Below are 23,669 nucleotides of genomic sequence, written 5' to 3'. Positions count from 1 at the left end.
ACCAAAGTTCACAATTGGTACAGAATATATATAGTACTGCACACACTACAATTACTTAGGTTTAAAAATAAGCTTAACTGGGCACATTAATGATGCAGTGAATGAACTGAGAGACAAAACAAGCAGGGCATTCTACGCCATTAAAAAACTAACTCAAATTGAATGTGTGATTGAACCAATTGCACTTTATGGCAGCTAGGTGGGGGGTCAACTTGCAAAACAATATGTCAACCAATGGGACAAAAACCCCATTGAAACGTGCATGCAGAGTTCTGTAAGATTCTCCTACGTGTCCCGAGGAAAACTACTAACAATGCATGCAGGGCAGAGTTAGGCCAATATCCACTAATAAACTCCAAAAAGAGCAATTCAGTTTTAGAAACATCTAAAATACAGTGACCCCCTCTCATATCATTACCAAGCCCTGCAATACCAAGAGCTGAGCAAAAAATATAGTCCCCTCATCCAGCTGGTCCTGGGGCTGAGTTCACAAACCTGTTCTGCTAACGCACTGAAGTCTCAGGACCAGAACTTCCAGTCATTCAGATCAAAACAAATTACAACACAGTCCAAACAAAACCTCATTATTTATTGGGAAACACAAGCACAAACCAAAATGCTGTGCTATCTGGCCCTAAATCGACTAAATCGACTATACACCGTGGCAAACTATTTGACCATGGTTACCATGGTTACTGATCAAAATCTTAGAAAACCCTTGATGGGGGCCTCCCAAGTGGGGCAGTGGTGTTGGGCACTGCATAAAAGTGCTAGCTGTTCTCTATAGATCCTGGTTTGAGGCCAAGCTCTGTCGCAGCCGGCCGCAACCGGGGGGTTTGGCTGGGTCGTGTTTTGGAGGACACGGCTCTCGACCTTTGACTCTCCCGAGAAGCAGCAATGAGACAAGACTGTAACTACTAATTGGATATCACGAAATTAGGGAGAAAATGGGATTAAAATATATTTACATTTTAAATAAAAAAAAACTTGAGAAAGTACAGGCTTGCCATTGAGAAGGGTAGACACAGGAAAACAAAGGCTGTGCAACCACTTCACTACAGCAGAACCCGAGACAGAGAGTTTCATTTCCCCTTATTCAATGTTTCAAAGACCTCTCTGATGAGGATAGGCTATATGTGCTGTTGGGTCGGGGCACTACATTGCTGCCGGCCGTAAGATCAGGGACAGTGTCTGACAGACCAAGCAACCTGGACATGTCCTTTATGCTTATTGTTATTGTTCAATGTATGGTTATTTTGACCCTTGGTTATTGTTGTTACTGTTGATTATTATTATTAATTATGTTAATATTGTAAAGTATGCTTTGGCAATACGTACATTGTTACATCATGACAATAAAAAGCACACTGAATTGAATTGAGAGAGAGAGGGGAGAAAGACCTTAGAGCGAGAGAATCAGAGCGAGAGAGGCAGAGCGAGAGAGGCAGAGCAAGAGAGGCAGAGCGAGAGAGGCAGAACGAGAGAGAGACAGAGATAGAGATAACACATGTTATTCAATCTGACCTGCCACTTTGAGCACGCTCTGAGAGGTGTGGGTAATGGGTGAGGTCACGCCCACAGGAGGGTGGCGCCCCTTCTTATTAAAGTTCCCTGGCTGACCCAGGATCTGGGGCTTCCTCAGTTCCCCTTTGACCCCTGCGTCCTCACTAGCACTCTCCATGGGTCTCGAGGACTTCCTCCACTTGCTGGGGGTCTCGGTCTTGAGGCTCCCAGTTTCGTAGCTGCCCCCGTCCATCTTGCGTGCGGCCTTGGCATCCTCACTGTACCAGGACAGGCCACTCTCCACCAGGGAGCGCTTCTCAGCATCGGTGCGGAGCTGCATAGGGACATAGGGACATAACCATTGAGATATGAAGTATTCTGCAAATGGAAAAATTATATTTGTATGGTCACAATGGTAAACACAGTGTTGAAGTCAATTCCATTTTAGTTCAATCAATGAAGAAAAATAATTGAAATTCAGATTTAGGAATTCTTGAATTTTCTGAATTTAACATTTTTATTGTAGGGGTCATGTGAGAGGCAGCCAGGTGTGTGTTCGTGTGTGCGTACATATGAGACACTGTGTTTGTTATCTCTGCCAGAACCTCAGTTTACACTCAGTAATCTCTGCTGTCCCGTCTGAGTGCCTGTCTGCATTTCAGAGAAAGAGCATGTGGGAGGAACTGATAAGCCTATACTGTTTAACATCAGAGATTCACTGCAGTCACTATGTTATGATCTGCGGAGTCTTTCACTGCAGTAGTCACTAATAGAAATAATGAATCAAGGATGAATCATGTTCTCCTTTAAATCCCATAATGGATGATCAGTCTTTTTGACTTGGCGTTCTGAAGCCACATTGCATACTCATGACATGCATTGTGGATGACGTGCTACATGAAAGGTTGGTCAATCTGGGCTGATTTAACAGTGTACTCGATTCCAAATGCCCCAGTCTTGCTTCAGCTATTTTCACAATGTTTTTCAACACCCTCCCCTTTCTAGGCCACTGCTACCATATTACGTAACGACTGCTCTTTCGTGGTCTGCGGGGCAGGCACAATATTAACTGTCCAATTAAACTAGAACCAGCTGAGAATGATTAACTCTGACCTTTCCTTACAATAACGTTCAGCACGGTGGCCAAGGATGGGAATGGCTAAAACAATACAGTACCTTCCTGTAGGGCACAATTCACTTCAACTCTATTGAATCACCTCTGCTCTCCTCTTTGTTGAGCAGCGCAAGACTCATTCATCAAAACAACAAGGACACAATGCTGTTTCACCTAACGCGTACCTGAGCAGAAGTCTGTTAATACAAGGTGGACACTGGTTTAGTGGGTAAGTCCATAGATAGAAACTAAAACAGGACACACCCGTGCTCAGGTCTGTTCAATGCTGGTCTGACGAATCTGATTCCACGCTTCAAGATTGCTTTGATCACGTGGACTGGGATATGTTCCGCATTGCGGCGAACAACAACATTGATGAATACGCTGATTTGGTGAGCGAGTTTATTAGCAAGTGCATCGGTGATATTGTACCAATGTTGACTATTAAAACCTTCCCCAACCAGAAACCATTGATTGATGGCAGCATTCGCGCAAAACTGAAAGCGCGAACCACTGCATTTAATCATGGCAAGGTGACCGGAAACATGACCAAATATAAACAGTGTAGCTATTCCCTCCGCAAGGCAATCAAACAAGCTAAGCGTCAGTAGAGAGACAAAGTAGAGTCACAATTCAACAGCTCAGACACGAGACGTATGTGGCAGGGTCTACAGTCAATCACGGATTACAAAAAGAAAACCAGCCCCGACCGGGGACACCGACGTCTTGCTCCCAGACAAACTAAACAACTTCTTTGCTCGCTTTGAGGACAATACAGTGCAACTGACACGGCCCACTACCAAAACCTTCGGGCTCTCCTTCACCATAGCCAACGTGAGTAAAACATTTAAACGTGTTATTAACCCTCGCAAGGCAGCCGGCCCAGACGGCATACCTAGCCGTGTCCTCAGAGCATGCACAGACCAGCAACCTGGTATGTTTAAGGACATATTCAATCCATCCCTGTCCCAGTCTGCTGTTCCCACATGCTTCAAGAGGGCCACCATTGTTCCTGTTCCCAAGAAAGCTAAGGTAACTGAGCTAAATGACTATCGCCCCGTAGCATTCACTTCCGCCATCATGCAGTGCTTTGAGAAACTAGTCAAGGATCAGATCACCTCCACCCTACCTGACACCCTAGACCCACTCCAATTTGCTTTCTGCCCCAATAGGTCCACAGATGACGCAATCACAATCAAACTGCACACTGTCCTAACCCATCTGGACAAGAGGAATGCCTATGTAAGAATGCTGTTCATCGATTACAGCTCAGCATTTAACACCATAGTACCCTCCAAATTCGTCATTAAGCTCGAGACCCTGGGTCTCGACCCCGCCCTGTGCAACTGGGTCCTGGACTTTCTGAAGGACCGCCCCCAGGTGGAGAGGGAAGGTAACAACATCTCCACCCCGCTAATCCTCAACACTGGGGCCCCACAAATCAAATCAAATTTTATTTGTCACATACACATGGTTAGCAGATGTTAATGCGAGTGTAGCGAAATGGTGCGTTCTCAGCCCTCTCCTGTACTCCCTGTTCACCCATGACCGCATGCCCATGCACGCCTCCAACTCAATCATCAAGTTTGCAGACGACACTACAGTGGTAGGCTTGATTACCAACAATGATGAAACGACCTACAGGGAGGAGGTGAGGGCCCTCGAACTGTAGTGTCAGGAAAATAACCTCACACTCAACAAAACAAAAGAGATGATTGTGGACTTCAGGAAACAACACCTCCCTATCCACATCCACGGGACAGTAGTAGAGAAGGTGTAAAGTTTTAAGTTCCTCGGCGTATACATCATAGACAAACTGAAATTGTCCACCCACACAGACAGCATGGTGAAGAAGGAGCAACCTCAGGAGGCTGAAGAAATGTGGCTTGTCACCGAAAACACACTTTTACAGATGCACAATTGAGAGCATCCTGTTGGCTGTATCACCGCCTGGTATGGCAACTGCTCCGCCAACAACCATAAGGCTCTCCAGAGGGTAGGTCTGCACAACACATTACCGGGGGCAAACTACCTGCTCTCAAGGACACCTACACCACCCGATGTCACAGGAAGGTCAAAAAGATCATCAAGGACAACAACCACCTGAGCCACCCCACTGTCATCCAGAAGACGAGGTCAGTACAGGTGCATCAAAGCGGGGACCGAGAGACTTGAAAAAAGCTTCTATCTCAAGGCCATCAGACTGTTAAACAGCCACCACTAACATTGAGTGGCTGCTGCCAACATACTGACTCAAATCTACAACCACTTTAATAATTAAACATTGGATGTTATAAATGTATCACTAGTCACTTTTTTTTTTTTTTTTTTTTTTTGTTTGTTTTTTTTTACCCCTTTTTTCTCCACAATTTTATGGTATCCAATTGTTTTAGTAGCTACTATCCTGTCTCATCGCTACAACTCCCGTACAGGCTCGGGAGAGACGAAGGTTGAAAGTCATGCATCCTCCGATACACAACCCAACTGCTTCTTAACACAGCGCGCATCCAACCCGGAAGCCAGCCGCACCAATGTGTCAGAGGAAACACATTGCACCTGGCAACCTTGGTTAGCGCGCACTGCGCCCGACCCACCACAGGAGTCGCTGGTGTGCAATGAGACAAGGATATCCCTACCGGCCAAGCCCTCCCTAACCCGGGCGACGCTAGGCCAATTGTGCGTCGCCCCACAGACCTCCCGGTTGCGGCCGGTTACGACAGAGCCTGGGCTAAATGCTTGTGCTTCTAGTTCCGACTGTGCAGTAATATCTAACAAGTAATCTAACAATTTCACAACTACCTTATACACACAAGTGTAAAGGAATGAATAAGAATATGTACATATAAATATATGGATGAGTGATGGCCGTGCGGCATAGGCAAGATGCAGTAGATGATACCCAGAGACTCTGTATCACCAGAGTCTCTGGTGATACAGCTGGCGCTGCAATACAGCGCCCTTAACCACTGCGCTACCCGGGAGGCCCTCACTAGTCACTTTTAACGATGGAACTTTATAATGTTTACATACCCTACATTACTCATCTCATATGTATATACTGTACTCTGTATCATCTACTGCATCTTGCCTATGCCGCACGGCCATCACTCATCCATATATTTATATGTACATATTCTTATTCATTCCTTTACACTTGTGTGTATAAGGTAGTTGTGAAATTGTTAGATTACTTGTTAGATATTACTACACAGTCGGAACTAGAAGCACAAGCATTTAGCTACACTCACATTAACATCTGCTAACCATATGTATGTGACCAAGTAGATACAACATTATACCAAGCGATAAGGTGGAAATACTGTACTTGGCTATTATGCCGAAATATGACCAATTGATTGTAGGTACTATGTTGCTGCTTTGAGAGCACCATACCGTATCTAATGGGTTATCCTGTTGTGAATTGGGGGGCTGCGAGGATAAAAAATTGGGCACAGTAGACCTTGGCAGCACACCTACTTAATGTGATATAGTCACAGATGGCCCAGTCAGCTATACTAATCCCCATGATTCATCACTCTCTTCTCTCTGGGATGAGGACAATGACAGCAGGAAGAAGCAGTGTTGCCACAGTAACACCAGGAGTGACAAGATGCCTGCAAAGCATTTTTCACCTGTGGACAAAGACCTATGCTACGCATGCCTCTCCCCAATGTCAATATGCCTTGTTCATTGCTGTTTTGGTTAGTGATTATTGTCTTATTTCACAGTGGAGCCTCCAGCCCTGCTCAATATGCCTGAGCTAACCTTCTTGTCCCACCTCCCACACATGCGGTGACCTCACCTGGTTTAATTGATGTCTCTAGAGACAAAACCTTTCTCATTGTCAATCAATGCCAGGGTTTACCTCCACTGTATTCACATCCTACCATACCTTTGTCTGTGCATTATGCCTTGAATCTATTCTACCCAGAAACCTGCTCCTTTTACTCTCTGTTCCGAACGACCTGGATGGCCAGTTTTTATAGCCTTTAGCTGTACCCTTATCCTACTCCCCCTCTTCTCCTCTGGTGATGTAGAGGTTAAGGTAGGCCCTGCAGTGCCTAGCTCCACTCCCATTCCCCAGGCGCTCTAATTTGTTGACATTTGTAACAGTAAAAGCCTTGGTTTCATGCATGTTAACATTAGAAGTCTACTCCCTAAGTTTGTGCTATAGCAGTGAATAAAACACTCTGCCAACCCAGATGTCCTAGCCGTGTCTGAATCCTGGCTTAGGAAGGCCACCAAAAACCCTGACATTTCCATCCCTAACTATCACATTTTCCGACGAGATAGAACTGCCAAAGGGTGCGGAGTTGCAATCTACTGCAGAGATAGCCTACAGAGTTAAGTCTTACTATCCAGGTCTGTGCCCAAACAATTTGAGCTTCTACTTTTAAAAACCCACCTTTCCAGAAACAAGTCTCTCACCATTGCCCCTTGCTATAGATCACATTTTGCCCCCAGCTGTGCCATGTACACCATATGTGTATTGATTGCCCCCCATCTATCTTCAGAGCTTGTGCTGTTAGGTGACCTAAACTGGGACATGCTTAACACCCCGGCCATCCTATAATCTAAGCTTAATGCCCTCAATCTCACACAAATGATCAATGAACCTACCAGGTACAACCCCAAATCCGTAAACACAGGCACCCTCATAGATATCATCCTAACTAACCGGCCCTCCAAATACACCTCTGCTGTCTTCAACCAGGATCTCAGCGATCACTGCCTCATTGCTTGTGTCCGTAATGAGTCTGCGGTCAAATGACCACCCCTAATCACTGTCAAATGCTCCCTAAAACACTTCAGTGAGCAGGCCTTTCTAATCGACCTGGCCCGGTTATCCTGGAAGGATAATGACCTCATTCCGTCAGTAGAAGATGCCTGGTTATTCTTTAAAAGTGTATTGCTCACAATCTTAAATAAGCATGCACATTTCCATTTTTTTATTATCCAGGAACAGATATAGCCCTTGGTTCACACCAGCCTTGACTGCCATTCAACTGTTCTGCCTTTGGCTATGGAACCCTGACCTCTTCACCGGACGTGCTACCTGTCCCAGACCTGCTGTTTTCAACTCTCTAGAGACAGCAGGAGCGGTAGAGATACTCTTAATGATCGGCTATGAAAAGCCAACTGACATTTACTCCTAAGGTGCTGACTTGCTGCACCCTCGACAACTACTGTGATTATTATTATTTGACCATGCTGGTCATTTATGAACATAATCTCCACCCGGCACAGCCAGAAGAGGACTGGCCACCCCTCATAGCCTGGTTCTTCTCTAGGTTTCTTCATAGGTTTTGGCCTTTCTTGTGAGTTTTGCTAGCCACCATGCTTCTACACCTGCATTGCTTTCTGTTTGTGGTTTTAGGACTGGGTTTCTGTACAGCACTTTGAGATATCAGCTGATGTAAGAAGAGCTATATAAATACATTTGATTTGATTTGATTGACCAGCACAAAAACATCCTGTGGCGTACTGCATTAGCATCGAATAGCCCCGGCGATATGCAACCAATAGGAACCAATATACACAGGCAGTTAGGAATGCGAAGGCTAGCTTTTTCAAACAGAAATTTGCATCCTGCAGCACAAACTCCAAAAGGTTCTGGGAGAATAAAGAAGTCCATGGAGAATAAAAGCACCTCCTCCCAGCTACCCACTACACTGAGGCTAGGATACACTGTCACCACCGATAAATCCAAGATAATTGGTTTCCAAGATAATTGCAATCTGGTTTCCAAGCTGGTCATGGGTGCACCTCAGCCACGCTCAAGGTCCTGAACAATATCATAACCTCCATCAATAAGAGACAATACAGTGCAGTTGTATTCATAGACCTGGCCAAGGCTTTCGACTCTGTCAATCACCATATTCTTATCGGCAGACTAAACAGCCTTCGTTTCTCGAATGACTGCCTCACCTGGTTCATCAACTACTTCTCAGACAGAGTTCAGTGTGTCAAATCGGAGGGCCTGTTGTTCAGACCTCTGGCTGTCTCTATGGGGGTGCCACAGGGTTCAATTCTCGGGCTGACTCTTTTCTCTGTATACTTCAATGATGTCGCTCTTGCTGCTGGGGATTCTCTGATCCACCTCTACGCAGACGATACCATTCTGTATACTTCTGGCCCTTTGTTGGACACTGTGTTTGATTAACCTCCAGACAAGCTTCAATGCCATATAACTCTCCTTCCGTGGCCTCAAACTAGAGGTCGACCGATTATGATTTTTCAACACCGATAACGATACCGATTATTGGAGTACCAAAAAATGCCGATACCCATTAATCGGCCAATTGTTTTATTTATTTATTTGTAATAATTACAATTACAACAATACTGAATCAACACTTATTTTAACATAATATAATACATCAATAACAATCCATTTAGCCTCAAGTAAATAATGAAACATGTTCAATTTGGTTTAAATAATGCAAAAACAAAGTGTTGGAGAAGTAAAAGTGCAATATGTGCCATGTAGAAAAGCTAATGTTTGAGTTCCTTGCTCAGAACATGAGAACATATGAAAGTTGGTGGTTCCTGTAAACATGAGACTTATATTCCAAGGTAAGAGATTTTAGGTTGTAGTTAAGATAGTATTTGTAGGACTTTTTCTCTCTATACCATTTGTATTTCATATACAGTACCTTTGACGATTGGATGTTCTTATAGGCACTTTAGTATTGTAACAGTATTGCTTCCGTCCCTCTCCTCACCCCTATCTGGGCTCGAACCAGGAACACATCGACAACAGCCACACTCGAACCAGCGTTACCCATCGCTCCACAAAAGCCGCGGCCCTTGCAGAGCAAGGGGAATAACTACTCCAAGTCTCAGAGCGAGTGACATTTGAAACGCTATTAGCGCACACCCCGCTAACTAGCTAGCCATTTCACATCGGTTACACCAGCCATTAGGCTGATAGGCTTGAAGTCATAAACAGCGCTGTGCTTGCGAAGAGCTGCTGGCAAAATGCACGAAAGTGCTGTTTGAATGAATGCTTACGAGCCTGCTGCTGCCTACCATCGCTGAGTCAGACTGCTCTATCAAATAACAAATCATAGACTTAATTATAACATAATAACACAAAGAAATACAAGACTTTTGTCATTAATATGGTTGAATCCGGAAACTATCATTTCAAAAACAAAATGTTTATTATTTCAGTGAAATACGGAACAGTTCTGTATTTTATCTAACGGGTGGCACCCCTAAGTCTAAATATGCCTGTTACATGGTTCAACCTTCAATGTTATGTCATAATTAAGTAACATTCTGGCAAATTAGTTCGCAATGAGCCAGGCTGCCCAAACTGTTGCATTTACCCTGACTCTGCGTGCAATGAACGCAACAGAAGTGACACAATTTCACCTGGTTAATATTGCCTGCTAACCTGGATTTATTTTATCTAAATATGCAGGTTTAAAAATATATATATATACTTCTGTGTATTGATTTTAAGAAAGGCATTTGTGTTTTCATGGTTAGTTACAGTCATGCAACGATTGTGCTTTTTTCGCAAATGCGCTTTTGTTAAATCATCCCCCAGCGTTGCATCGATTATATGCAACGCAGGACACGCTAGATAAACTAGTAATATCATCAACCATGTGTATACTAGTGATTATGATTGATTGTTTTTTTATAAGATAAGTTTAATGCAAGCTAGCAACTTACCTTGGCTTCTACTGTATTCACGTAACAGGCAGGCTCCTCGTGGAGTGCAATGAGAGGCAGGTGGTTATTGCGTTGGACTAGTTAGCCGTAAGGTTGCAAGATTGAATCCCAGAGCTGACTAGGTAAAAATCTGTCGTTCTGCCACTGAACAAGGCAGTTAACCCATCGTTCCTAGGCCGTTATTGAAAATAAGAGTGTGTTCTTAACTGACTTGCCTGGTTAAATAAAGGTGTAAAAACAATAATAATAAAGAAAATGGCAAAATCGGCGTCCAAAAATATAGATTTCGATTGTAATGAAAACTTGAAATCGGCCCTAATTAATCGGCCATTCCGATTAATCGGTCGACCTCTACCTCTTCTCTTAAATGGAAGTAAAACTAAATGCATGCTGTCCCCCCTTCCAGCATCACTACTCTGGACGGTTCTGACTTATGGACGGGTCTGAATATGTGGACATCTACAAATGCCTAGATGTCTGGTTAGACTGTAAACTCTCCTTCCAGATTCACATTAAGCATCTCCAATCCAAAATTAAATCTAGAATCGGCTTCATATTTCACAACAAAGCATCCTTCACTCATGCTGCCAAACATACCCTCGTAAAACTACCTACCGATCCTGACTTCGGCAATGTCATTTACAAAATAGCCTCCAACACTCTACTCGAATTGGATACAGTCTATCACAGTGCCATCTGTTTTGTCACCAAAGTCCCATATACTACACACCACTGCAACTTGTATGCTCTCGTTGGCTGGCCCTCGCTTAATTTTCATCGCCAAACCCACTGGCTCCAGGTCATCTATAAGTCTTTGCTAGGTAAAGCCCCGCCTTATCTCAGCTTGCCATAGCAGAATCTCACCCGTAGCACTCGCTCCAGCAGGTATATTTCACTGGTCACCCCCAAAGCCTAATCCTTCTTTGGCCACCTTTCCTTCCAGTTCTCTGCTGACAATGACTGGAACGAATTGCAAAAATCACTGAAGCTGGAGACTCATATCTTCCTCACTAACTTTAAGCACCAGCTGTCAGAGCAGCTCACAGATCACTGCACCTGTACATAGCCCATCTGTAAATAGCCCATCCAACTACCTCATCCCCATACTGTTTTTTTCCCTCCTTTGCACCCCAGTATCTCTACTCGCACATTCATTTTCTGCACATCTATCACTCCAGTGTTTAATTGCTAAATTGTAATTATTTCGGCACTATGTTCTATTTATTGCCTTACCTCCCTTGCACACACTGTATATAGACAATTTTTTCCCTTTTGTGTTATTGACTGTATGTTTGTTTATTCCATGTGTAACTCTGTGTTGTTGTATGTGTCGAATTGCTAGGCATTTATCTTGGCCAGGTCGCAGTTTTCAATGAGAACTTGTTCTCAACTAGCCTACCTGGTTAAATAAAGGTGAAATAAAATACACATTTAAAATAAAGAGAACCTCTGTACTTACCACGCCACACTGATACAGAAGAACATCTGAATTCTCAAAACATAATTGATTTCTGAAAGTTGACGTGATCATTTGTGTTGTAAGGATAAGCGAAGGGGTCACTAAAGGGCAATCAGAAGAGCCGTATGAAGCGATATCAGTGACGGTTTTTCCACCTGAGAGATCACCTACTAAAAGTGTCACCTTTCAACCAAATTGACTTTCAATCCAATGTAGATGTCCACAGACTAAGTTGGATGAATGATTTTGCAGTGTTAAATGAAATGTAAAATATCACATTGATTTCCAGTGACTGGATAATGGGGAAAACAAGTGCTGCACAATGACATCATCATCTTTATCCATGTCTGATTGATGACGTCATCATCTTCACCCATGTCTTATTGATTGACATTGTGGTGTTGGCCGTGTGAACTGTTTCTTTGGGACCCAAATGACAGATTTGACACGCTTCTGCAGAGGGTGAATCATACACACAGGCAGGCAGGGAGACAGGCAGGCAGGGGGACAAAGAGACAGGCAATGGGTGCAATGTAAATCATGAAATACAAACCAGAACTATGAGGACAAAGAACTTAGGTAATTGTAATCTTATATAAATAACTTAGCAAGAGTCATACACTGCCCTCACAAGGTAGACTGCTCTCATCTGTTCCCAGTTACAGCAGTGAGACAGTGTGTGTGTGCATGTGCATACAGTAGTTTGTCAAACAAAGCAGGTAGACAGGGAAATAGATTCACTGTCAGTCATGAAATACTGACCTAAACTTATAGAGGAAAAATTGTGTTCTTCCATAACTCACACTGATAAAGATGTTCCTTTTATCTGCTGGAATATGCTTTCAGGTCCTGTCAAATACCAGGTATACTGCTCTGCCATCACAGGGTATCTGCTTACAGCTTCTCCAGTAAGATCCGTGTGTGTGCAGGCAGTGGCCTATATAGTCCACAGAGATACAAAATAAACATCTCTAAGGCTGTTGTGGTTGAATATGCCCTTCACTCACCATGACAGAGGAATTGCGTCTGGATCCGAGGGGTGTGGTGGGTAGAGAGTTGAGGGAGGAGCTGGCGTTGAACTCCTCGGAGCTGAGGTTGTCTACAGAGCCATCACTGAGCCCACTGCTGATGGAGCTGCTCTCTTCCCAGCTGAGAATAGAAGGGGTCAAAGGTTATAATAAAGCATGGTACTGTTTAGAAGGGAATATATAGTTACTGTGTATTAACAGTTATAAAGATATCTAACAGTAAAGGAAAGGGGGATACCTAGCCAGTTGTAAAACTGAAAGCATTCAACTGAAATGTGTCTTCCACATTTAACCCAATCCCTCGTAGTTAAAGAGGAGGTTATTAAAGGATAAGACAAAGGTAGGTCTAAATTGGCAACAGCTTTGACTGTCCATCTGTCCTCCTGAAGGGATACCATGGTAACGGCCAGCTACAAGCTGTTCGATCAGAGAAGGGATGCCTAGGTTACACCACACAGCTGCTTTGATTCTAACACAACTAGGAACTCTTCTTCCTCTCAGTGACAAACTGCAGCTCCATGAGTGGCACTTTGACTGAAGTTTCCTCAGCACGGTACGTGTATGTTAAATCAAGTTGACTGGGCGAGGCCAAGGGTGGCGGTGGGTTGACAAGTAGCTCAGGGATGGCGTGCTCCAAGGAGCGATAGAACAGGGGAGTTAGAGAAGAAGTGGAAATCCCAGTGACAGCTGCCTGTGGGTCTGGGCTGTCATCCCACCACCCGCCTGCCTGACCTGGCCTGGCCTGTCCTGGGACAGATGATGCTGGAGAGGCCCATACGTGAGAGGAGGGAGGGAGGGAGGAGGACACACAGATGAGCAGTTACAGTGTGGTACTGTAACCCAAAAATCTGTTGCTTGCTCACAAGACAGCAACTAATACTTGGACCAAACGGATCCCTGAATAAATCTGAATATGAGTGAATTTGAATTTCACATGCTGAAAATACAGGTCATTGAATTTCACACTGAAAATACAGGTCATTGAATGTAACTGAATATGAGAAGGGGTGGAGGATGTAGTCGAAACGATTATTGTCATGTAAGGCTCAGAACAGGACAAAACAGACTTTTTAAATGGAGACCCGGGTTCTAAAGCGAGCTTTGTATGCCTTTATTGTTTCAATAGAAACATCTCAAGAGTGCTGTAATGTTAAGTACCTCTTAGATGTATGTAACTGTTATGTTCTCTCACAAACGTGTCAGATAGCAAAAGGTAGATACTGTAATAAGACCCTTAGAAACCCGAGTCATTCCTGACTTCTGTTCTCTGTCTGTGCTTTCCTGCCCCGGCTGAGTTGAAATGGCTCTTTGTGGGTTCCTACTCTGCAATTAGCAGGGTGATGGAACATGGAATTGCATATGTAGAATACACTGGTAGAAAAAAACGGCCTGTAGAAAGTCTGAGGCAGAGGAGGCAATTGGACTTAATCACATGGCTACGGAGAAATGAGTCCCCCCAAAAAGGGCATTGGGTAAAACTTAGAATCTACCAGTCACTGGAACACTTCAGTATATAATTTTGCATACTGAAGGGAACTACTACCATTAATGTACAGGACAAAAAGCATATGTTGGTGTCGGTCACAAAATTTTATAAAGTCCCTTAAATTAATTTTGCATTTCTCAGAAGCACCAATCACCTTAAGTGGATACATGAATCTAAAAAGAAGTTTATAAACTAGGGGTTTTATTTCCTTCCCATCCCTCATCAGGTAGACATATAAAACAGACACACAGAACTGTTGGCCAACACAGAGACAGGGTGTTGAGTAATGTTTTAATTGGCGGTTGTGGAGCTAAGAGTTCTAAGCCTGATCTGAGTTGCTGCACTGCAGTGCTCTCCGTAGGTGGTTGTCATACACAACCATCTCATTAAAGATAGCCCACAGAAATGAGTGGCAATGATGAGTTAATATCCTTTCCAAACCTCTAAATATCCTTTTAATATCCTTTCAAAAATAGTAGGAATATTGCATCCGTCTGATCTGTTAGCTTTATGTCTAGCTGGCTTGCAGAAAATAGATATTGAAGATGGCAAGATTGGGGGTTTATATATTGAATGCTAAACAGAGTTTTGTGATTTGCAATGGTTGAAATGTACTTCTTGGTCTATAAACTTTGTACAGAGGACTGAGGTGAGCCGCATTTGTCGCCACTCTAAGCAGCAATGCTATAAACAGCAGTCTTGGAACAACCACAGACCAGCAAGGATTCATCACGGGACTAGGCTGAACAGCATGGATCACAGTAATACTACAATTTGGCCTAAATGTGTGATGAGTTGATGTCCAAGGAAAGGTACCATCTTCTACATTGTGATTTGAAAATATTATCCTCATACACACTGGTTTACCAGCATGTTTGTTACTTGATAAAGATCACATTTTGAGGGAGAGCCTGTTCTTTAAGGCAAGTCATTCAGTGTTCTGGCATTATTGAACTGATAAACAGAGATCCACAGGTACTCACCCCAGACTTTTATATTTGAAAAGTCACACCTTATGCAGTAGTTTATGGCCAGTGGTTTGTTACAAAGGAATGACCCTGGCGTGTCCAGTATCTCCCCAAGGGGGTGGCAAATCCAGGAGAGACCGGGAGGGTCTGCAACTCTGTATAGCCTGTAGTCTGTTGATATTGCAACATGTGTCTACTTTGGAGCTTACATTACAGAGTTAAAACTCAGACAAGGATGGGTGGGAGGAACATAACCATTTACTGTACATACTTCATATATTGTGGTGGAAATTAGCTTTTTGTTGTCCGTGGCACTGCTCCAAGCTTACCGGCTGATTCATGCGTTAGTGCTAGTATTTGAATTTCTGTTGTTGAGAAAATGTTTTGGTTTGAAAGATTGAGGGAGGGGTCGTGTGGTGGGTGAAGGAGGGAGGGAGGGGGGGGGACAATATGATCTACATTCTCCCCTCCTCCCTAGCGGGGCACAAACTGGGACCAGCTGTGTGCAAGAAGAGGACTCTTCTTGGTTATCAAAAGCTTGTCCTTGTGTAATGCACTAGATGTTCATGACTAGACTACTAGATGATCTGACTGCTAAAACATAACTTTCTGCATACTGTAGGGATACTAAACCTAACAATGATTTCACTTGATTCAATCAATCATAATACATTGAAAACATCAACAATCATGCAGAGAAATGTGTGACATTTTGCGCTATAATGATTTATGTCAACCATATTCATATAGCTGTGACTACATAAACAAACCACTAGCATTCTCATACAGAGAAAGAGCAACACTACCATAAGACTTTGATGTCATTCCTGCAAAGCTAATAAGTGGTCCATTTGGATAAGCACCCAGGCATCACACCTAATAAAACAACATAGAACTTCCTCCACACACATACAGCACACAGGGATACATTGAACAGGTTTAAAGCCACTGTCGCTGCACCACACTATTGGAGAGTCCCACTATTGATGTGTGTGGTAACATGTGGATCGCCTGACCCGATAGATATCACAAGACAGTAAAAGGTGCGTAAACCATTAATGGTCAAGTCCTTGAAACAACCAGACCTGTGTCATATAATCCCAAATACTTTAGCTGCACTTGATTTAGATTGTCCAATATATAGAAACAATAGGAAAGCTCCAAAAGTGCAAACTCCAAGCTAAATCAAGTGCACCTCCAATATTTTCAATTTACAGGGCCTTATGAAAGTATTCACACTCCTTGCCTTTTCCAGATTTTGTTGTGTTATTTCAAGAATTTTAAATGGTTAATATTTAGATTTTTTGTCAGTGGCCTACACACAATACCTCATAATATCAAAGTGGAAATATGTTTATTAATTAATAATAAAAATTAATAAAAAATGATTAAATATGTCAATAAGTATTCAATCCCTTTGTTATGCCAAGACTAAATGAGTTCAGGAAAAATGTGCTTAACAAGTCACGTAATAAGTTGCATCTACTCATTCTGTGTGGAATGATAGTGTTTAACATGATTTTTTAATGAGTACCTAATCTCTGTACCCCACACATACAACTATCTAAAAGGTCCCTCAGTCGAGCAGTGAATTTCAAACAAAGATTTAACCAAAACATTTTCCAATGCCTTGAAAAGGACACCTACTGGTAGATGGGTAAAGCAGACATTGAATATCCCTTAAAGTATGGTGAAGTTATTCATTACACTTAGGATGGTGTATCAATACACCCATTCACGACAAAGATACAGACCTCCTTCTTAACTCAGTTGCCAGAGAGGAAGGAAACCACTCAGGGATTTCCCCATAAAGCCAATGGTGACTTTAAACAGTTACAGAGTTTAATGGCTGTGATAGGAGAAAACTGATGACGGAGCAACAACATTGTAGTTACTCCACAATACTAACCTAATTGACAGAGTGAAAGAAGTAAACCTGAACAGAATATAAATATTCCAAAACTTGCTTCCTGTTTGCAATAAGACACTAAAGTAATACCTCAAATAATGTGGCAAAGCAATTCACTTTTTGTCCTGAATAAAAAGGACTGGGGAGTTTTTCAGGATAAAAAAATACATGTAATGGAGCTAAGCACCTAAAACCTGGATTAGTCTGCTTCCACCAGACACTGGGAGACAAATGCACCTTTCAGTAAGGCCAAATTCACCTAAAACATGAGGCCAAATCTTCACTGGAGTTGCTGCTTACCATGAAGACAGTAAATGTTCCTGACAGGCAGAGTTACAGTTTGGACTTAAATCTGCTTGAAAATGTATGGCAAGACCTGAAAATTGTTGTCTAGCAATGATCAACAACCAATTTGACAGATCTTGAAGCATTTCTAAAAGAACAGTGTGCAAATATTGTACAATCCAGGTGTGCAAAGCTCCTAGAGACTTACCCAGAAAGAGTCACCGTTGTAATCACTGCCAAGGGTGATTCTAAAATGTATTGACTCAGGGGGAAGAATACTTCTCTAATCAAAATACATCAGTGCTTCATTTATTTTTGACAAATGTTTGAATTTTTCTTCCACTTTGACAGAGTACTAGAATATTTTGTGTAGATCGTTGACAAAAATGACAATTGAATCCATTTTAATTCCACTTTGTAACACAACAAAATGTGCAAAAAATAAAGGGGTGTGAACACATGCTGAATGCACTGTATGTATTTGGACTGAAAGAAGGATTGAAAGAAGGACAGCAGACAGTACAGCTAGGCAAAACACAGTTCATGACTCTTGGGAGCGCATACCTGTGGCTGAACGCTCAATGAATCTTCAATTACCCAGATACTGTAGCTGTGGTACTGTTGCCACAATTCCACCATGGAGGGTGTTCTTTTAACCAATCCCATAATTGCTTGTGAAAAACAAGTGCCAACTCTCCATCTAACAAGCCTACAGTGCTTACTTGCCAAAGTATAGAGCTTTGCTTAATAAGAAGAATGTTGACTGTCTGCCTGTGAGTCACTTGCTCTAGATCCATTTCAACAATTGACCCAGCAGGTAGCCTATATACAGATATATCCTTTTTTTTGTTGAAAATGTCAGTATTTACAGTATATGGCCTATAAGCTAGTAATTTTATCAAAACTCTATTACATTAGCAGGTATTTTTTTTAATCAAGATTCGAAATGTCCCTAGGGAAAGCTGCTGTGGATAGATAAAATAAACTGATGAGTGTTTTTTTTCTTTTAAACTGCAACTATGCATTTCAGTTGATTGATTTCAATAACATAACAAAATTCACATAATTTTCAATTAGAAAAAAAAAACATTTTCAATGTCGCTTTTCAATGCTTTTGTTTGTTTTTCAACAGTTGCCAGCCTAATTCCCATCATTTCATCAGGTGAGCAAGCTACAATGGATACATTCTAAAAAGTTCATTGGTCAACTCTTGAGTCATACACACACATTTCAAATTCCATGCATTCACAGTATTGAGAATAATTTACAGAGCTACAGTACATCGTCTGATGGTGTTACACGCTGTTCTCTATTGTTATAATCATAATCGCTTAGTGCCTACCTTGGACCCGAAGTAAAATGTAATGTCCTTTTCGCACCGGGCGCAGTCCGCTGCCGCATTGGCGGCACTTTCCCAATTAGCAGACGTCCGCTCATTTTCCCGCAATTCTGACATTAAAAAGCATTCAGAAGAAAAATAATCACGTAACGTCATGAAGCCTCAAGGAAGGCTCAACGCTCCATTCAAATCTGTATTGCAGCAACCTCCTATTCCCCATACAGTAAGGACTGCGAACCAGTTGGGAAACACCCCCAAGTAAGAGGCTAAAAAGTGACCCCCCCCCCCCCCCCACCCCCTACTCTCCCTCTCCTGATGGCTAACAGCTGTTCCCAAAACTGCCACATGTAAACCCACATCATATCATCAACACCATCATTATAGCTACTTGAATAAACTAATCGTTCGATAACCCTTGAATATAGCCCTCTAGGGTTAACATGGACATGACATAACATGGCATATATATACATCAAATGTACAGATAAATAATTGTACAGAATGAATCTGGAAGTTAGGGGAGGGGGGTGCCTTGACTTGCTGTAGGCCATATATGTCAACATTACATACGCTTCAAATATTCAGAGGATATAAATCTAATCAATATAACCGACTATAAGCTCTTTATATTCTCTCTATGGGCTACATTTTGTTCTCTCTGCTCCCCCTCCTGCTAAGCTGGAACACTGGAGCGGTAAGGGACACCGCCTCACTGTCTGTCTGTCTTCCAGGAAGACAGCTTGACTGAGTATCCTCCCTGCTTGACCTTCAGTCAGAGGACCACCAGGGAGGAGAGATGAGAATATATATATATATGTTTTTTAAACATTTATTGAACCTTTCTTTAATAGGCATGAGAACACAGAGAAGCAGCTAATGTTCACTTAGACCACTACACTAATAGGCTACAATAAATACACCCATTGTGTTACTGGAGCTAAATCCTTACTGCTCCACAGCCTATTCCAAGGCTCTATTGTGTTCCTGGAGCTAAATCCTTACTGCTCCACAGCCTATTCCAAGGCTCTACTGTGTTCCTGGAGAGCTAAATCCTTACTGCTCCACAGCCTATTCCAAGGCTCTACTGTGTTCCTGGAAAGCTAAATCCTTACTGCTCCACAGCCTATTACAAGGCTCTACTGTGTTCCTGGAGAGCTAAATCCTTACTGCTCCACGGCCTATTCCAAGGCTCTACTGTGTTCCTGGAGCTAAATCCTTACTGCTCCACAGCCTATTCCAAGGCTCTACTGTGTTCCTGGAGAGCTAAATCCTTACTGCTCCACAGCCTATTCCAAGGCTCCGGTTCCTGATAGCATTGGAACTTGGAGTTATGAGTGTTTTGAGGATGGATCATTCCTACAACGGCCAAAGATGGGACATGTGTTTCTCAAAACACGCAGAAAGAACATTCTGTAATACTTAATTTTAAAGTGTACCATCTGGGTTAACTTAGTTCAGCTGGTAAAAACATGATCAGTAGGTCAACCTTAGTGAGGTTGACTGGGATCGAATAAGAGTGTCATCCCAGATGTGGAAAAATACACTGTTTCAAAGCATAGTACATGTAATTACTAGTTTCAAAGCATCTGGAAGTTCCACTTCATTTTTTATTTATTTTCTTGAACCTTTATTTAACTAGGCAAGTCAGTTAAGAACAAATTCTTATTTACAATGACAGTCTACCCCGGGCCAAATCCTAACCCGGATGACACTGGGCCAATTGTGCGCCGCCCTATGGGACTCCCAATCACGGCCGGTTGTGATACAGCCTGGAATCGAACCAGGGTCTGTAGTGACGCCTCTAGCACTGAGATGCAGCTCCTTAAACTACTGCGTCACTCGGGATCCCAATTGGCATGTCTGCTCTTGGATCAGCTTTCTCCATTCACATCTTACCTTAACACTATAATTATTCCTCAGTACTGACGACAGATCAGCTTCTGGGGATGTATTATCACAATTTCACAATAAGGTACAGAAATTAAGTGAAACTTCCAGAAGCTTTAAATTGAAGGCCAGGTTGAAAGGGTGGGTAATGTATTGTATGAGTACACATTAATAACAAGTAAGAACCCCTCAAGGTACACTTCATTGTAACTAGCTACATCCTGTGTAACACCTAGTAATTACACTGTACTTAGGCAAACATGACATGCACTATGCTTTGAAACAGTGTGTTTATTCTGATGACCAAGTTAACCCCGATCGTACACGTTATTTTGGTGGCAAGTGCTAGCAATAACATTGAGTGGAGATATAACCCTATAATAATGCAGAAAATCAGATTTGGCACATCATTGAGCACACTACCCATCATGAAATATATTGAGGCAACAATTACAGACAGTAGCCTACAATTATCAAAATAGAACTCGATTGTATGAACATTAAAGTGCTTTCAATATGATTGAAATATATAGGACTATGTAGCCTACTGTGTTTACCTTTTAATGCAATCATCTCGTTATTCATTTAAAGGATCATTTTATCAACTGCTTGTAACAATTTTCATTTGAGTCATTTAGCAGATGATTTTATCCAGAGCAACTTACGGTAGTGAGTGCATACATTTTCACCCTTTTTTCCTCTCATACTGATCCCCATGGGAATGGAACCCACAACCCTAGCATTGGAAGTGCCATGCTCTATCAACTGAGCCACGGTGGGCTATTGCGAAGACTTATGCTACTTTAAAAGTGTAGTAAACTACGTTCTGAAATGATCGTTGGTCACAGAGAAACAGATAAACAGCTTGATTCTATGTTTAGCAGAGATCTTCTGTGTATAAATGGATGTGGATGGGCAAACAATTATCTAACGATGCACTTAGTTGTTCTACAAGTGGTCTGAGCCCCTTGATAAATAACAAGCGTTTTCAAGTGAAACAGCTTGGATATTTAAAGATGCTCCTACTAAGGTATTTATGATGAACTTAAAATGCTTTTGGGAAACCGGGCACTCCAACCCTAATCTAGTGCACCTGATTCTAATAATTAACTGGTTGATAAACTGAATCAGGTAAGTTGCAACTGGGGTTGGACAGAGTAACTTTACAGGAGGGTGGCTCCCCAGGAACAGGGTTGGAGAGTAAACCTACACGAGGGTAACTCCAGGAACAGGGTTGGAGAGTAAACCTACACGAGGGTAGCTCTAAGAAACAGGGTAGGAGAGTAAACCTACACGAGGGTAGTTCTCCAGGAACAGGGTTGGAGAGTAAACCTACACGAGGGTAGCTCTCCAGGAACAGGGTTGGAGAGTAAACCTACATGAGGGTAGCTCTCCAGGAATAGGGTTGGATAGTAAACCTACACGAGGGTAGCTCTCCGGGAACAGGGTTGGAGAGTAAAACTACACTTGGGTAGCTCTCTAGAAACAGGGTTGGAGAGTAAACCTACACGAGGGTAGCTCCAGGAACAGGGTTGGAGAGTAAACCTACACGAGGGTAGCTCTCTAGAAACAGGGTTGGAGAGTAAAACTACACGAGGGTAGCTCTCTAGAAACAGGGTTGGAGAGTAAAACTACACGAGGGTAGCTCTCTAGAAACAGGGTTGGAGAGTAAACCTACACGAGGGTAGCTCTCTAGAAACAGGGTTGGAGGGCCCTGGCCTATTCTTTTTAACCTACTTTAAAACATTATTCACTTTCTGAGACCAGGGTGGAAAGTCCAGGCATGGGCTGGGTAGACTAGCATCCAGTAACTCTGTATACTGAATGACTCACAAGGCTAAGTCAACCACAACATAATCTAACCTCCAGCAGGGCATGAGGAACCTCGGAAAATTTTATCCTGGACCCTCCCCTCATTAGTAACAGAGCATTCTCAACGTGATGTCATCAGGTCAGAGGAGCGACGGGCCAACAACTTTGGGAGGTGCACGGTGCGGGCCAAGAAGTTTCCTCCCCAACAAAAGGGCTTACCAAGAAAAACTTCAAAAATGACTAATTTGAGACAGAAAGAAGTTGGAGCACTGAACAAAAAAGCCAGAGATTCATGTATTATTTGTTCAGGCTTTAATCTAGGCATGGGCAACTGGTGGACTGTGGGTCGGGATCAATTACCCCTCCTACCCATTTTTTTTAAATACAAAAATTTGAATACAGTCTCGGGGATCATCATCATCACATTAACCAAGCTAGCTAGATATTTTTTGCATGCAACCTATTTCCACATGTTTTTTTTTCATTGTGACAACCTTTGAGATTTTACACATAGAAGGAGCAAGAGTGGGTAAATAAATGTCATGGGTACACAGTGGGTACACAAGATATCTGCCATGGTAGTTCCTGAGTTGGGACAGACTAAACAGTCAGTGATCTGTTATCAGCTAGCACCAGCCACACAACAGATCTGTTATCAGCTAGCACCAGCCACACAACTGGCAATGGGAAGATTTCTGTCCAAAGAGAAAACAAAAGATATGTCCCAAACAGATGAACTGTGGTGATGATAGTAGAATAGAAGACTGTTGTCTCCCTGGATCTCTTGATACTCATACCCTGATCTTTAAGTACAAATTATCTGATAAAAAAAATCTGTTTCCTTGTTGCTGTTTTTGTTTATTCAGTCAGCGACCATCATCCCTTCCTCATCCATAACGACTGTAACGACTGTAATCAAATTGAATTTCTGTTGTAATAAAGATAATAACTGTATTTGTGAAGTGCTTTTCAAACATTATGCTCATACGGAAAGCCCTTCCCAGGAGACGTATTTCCTGCTTCCTTTGAAAGGTGCTGCAGTATAACAGGCATGAATACATATTGATACTACATACTACTAATATTGTCATTACCTCTTGACCAAATGGCTGAAATGTGTGTCTGAAATAACCTCTCCAAAATGTTTGCTTAGGTTATAACTCACCATTCAATAACGTAGCGGTATTGACTGG

The 23,669-nt window shown here is 42.5% G+C and overlaps 1 protein-coding gene across 10 annotated transcripts in view; it reads right to left on the bottom strand.

Annotated features, from left to right (window-relative positions):
• The window catches only part of LOC110493275 (neuron navigator 1), a 102,482-nt gene that overhangs the window by 40,740 nt on the left and 38,073 nt on the right, over positions 1-23,669 (bottom strand). For 9 of the 10 annotated variants that reach the window (XM_036950762.1, XM_036950761.1, XM_036950765.1 and 6 more), the window contains exons 4-5: positions 12,770-12,911; positions 1,525-1,837 (exon numbers count right to left, since the gene is read on the bottom strand). In XM_036950762.1, coding sequence (XP_036806657.1) covers positions 1,525-1,837; positions 12,770-12,911 — 455 coding nt within the window. Of the gene's footprint in view, positions 1-1,524; positions 1,838-12,769; positions 12,912-18,780; positions 19,001-23,669 lie in introns of those variants that run through there. The other variant, XM_036950766.1, reaches the window with a different exon arrangement.

The sequence above is a fragment of the Oncorhynchus mykiss genome, chromosome 17, assembly GCF_013265735.2.
Source record: "Oncorhynchus mykiss isolate Arlee chromosome 17, USDA_OmykA_1.1, whole genome shotgun sequence".
NCBI lineage: Eukaryota > Metazoa > Chordata > Actinopteri > Salmoniformes > Salmonidae > Oncorhynchus > Oncorhynchus mykiss.
Note: the sequence above shows the minus strand (reverse complement) of the source record. Positions and strands in the feature narration are given on the sequence as shown.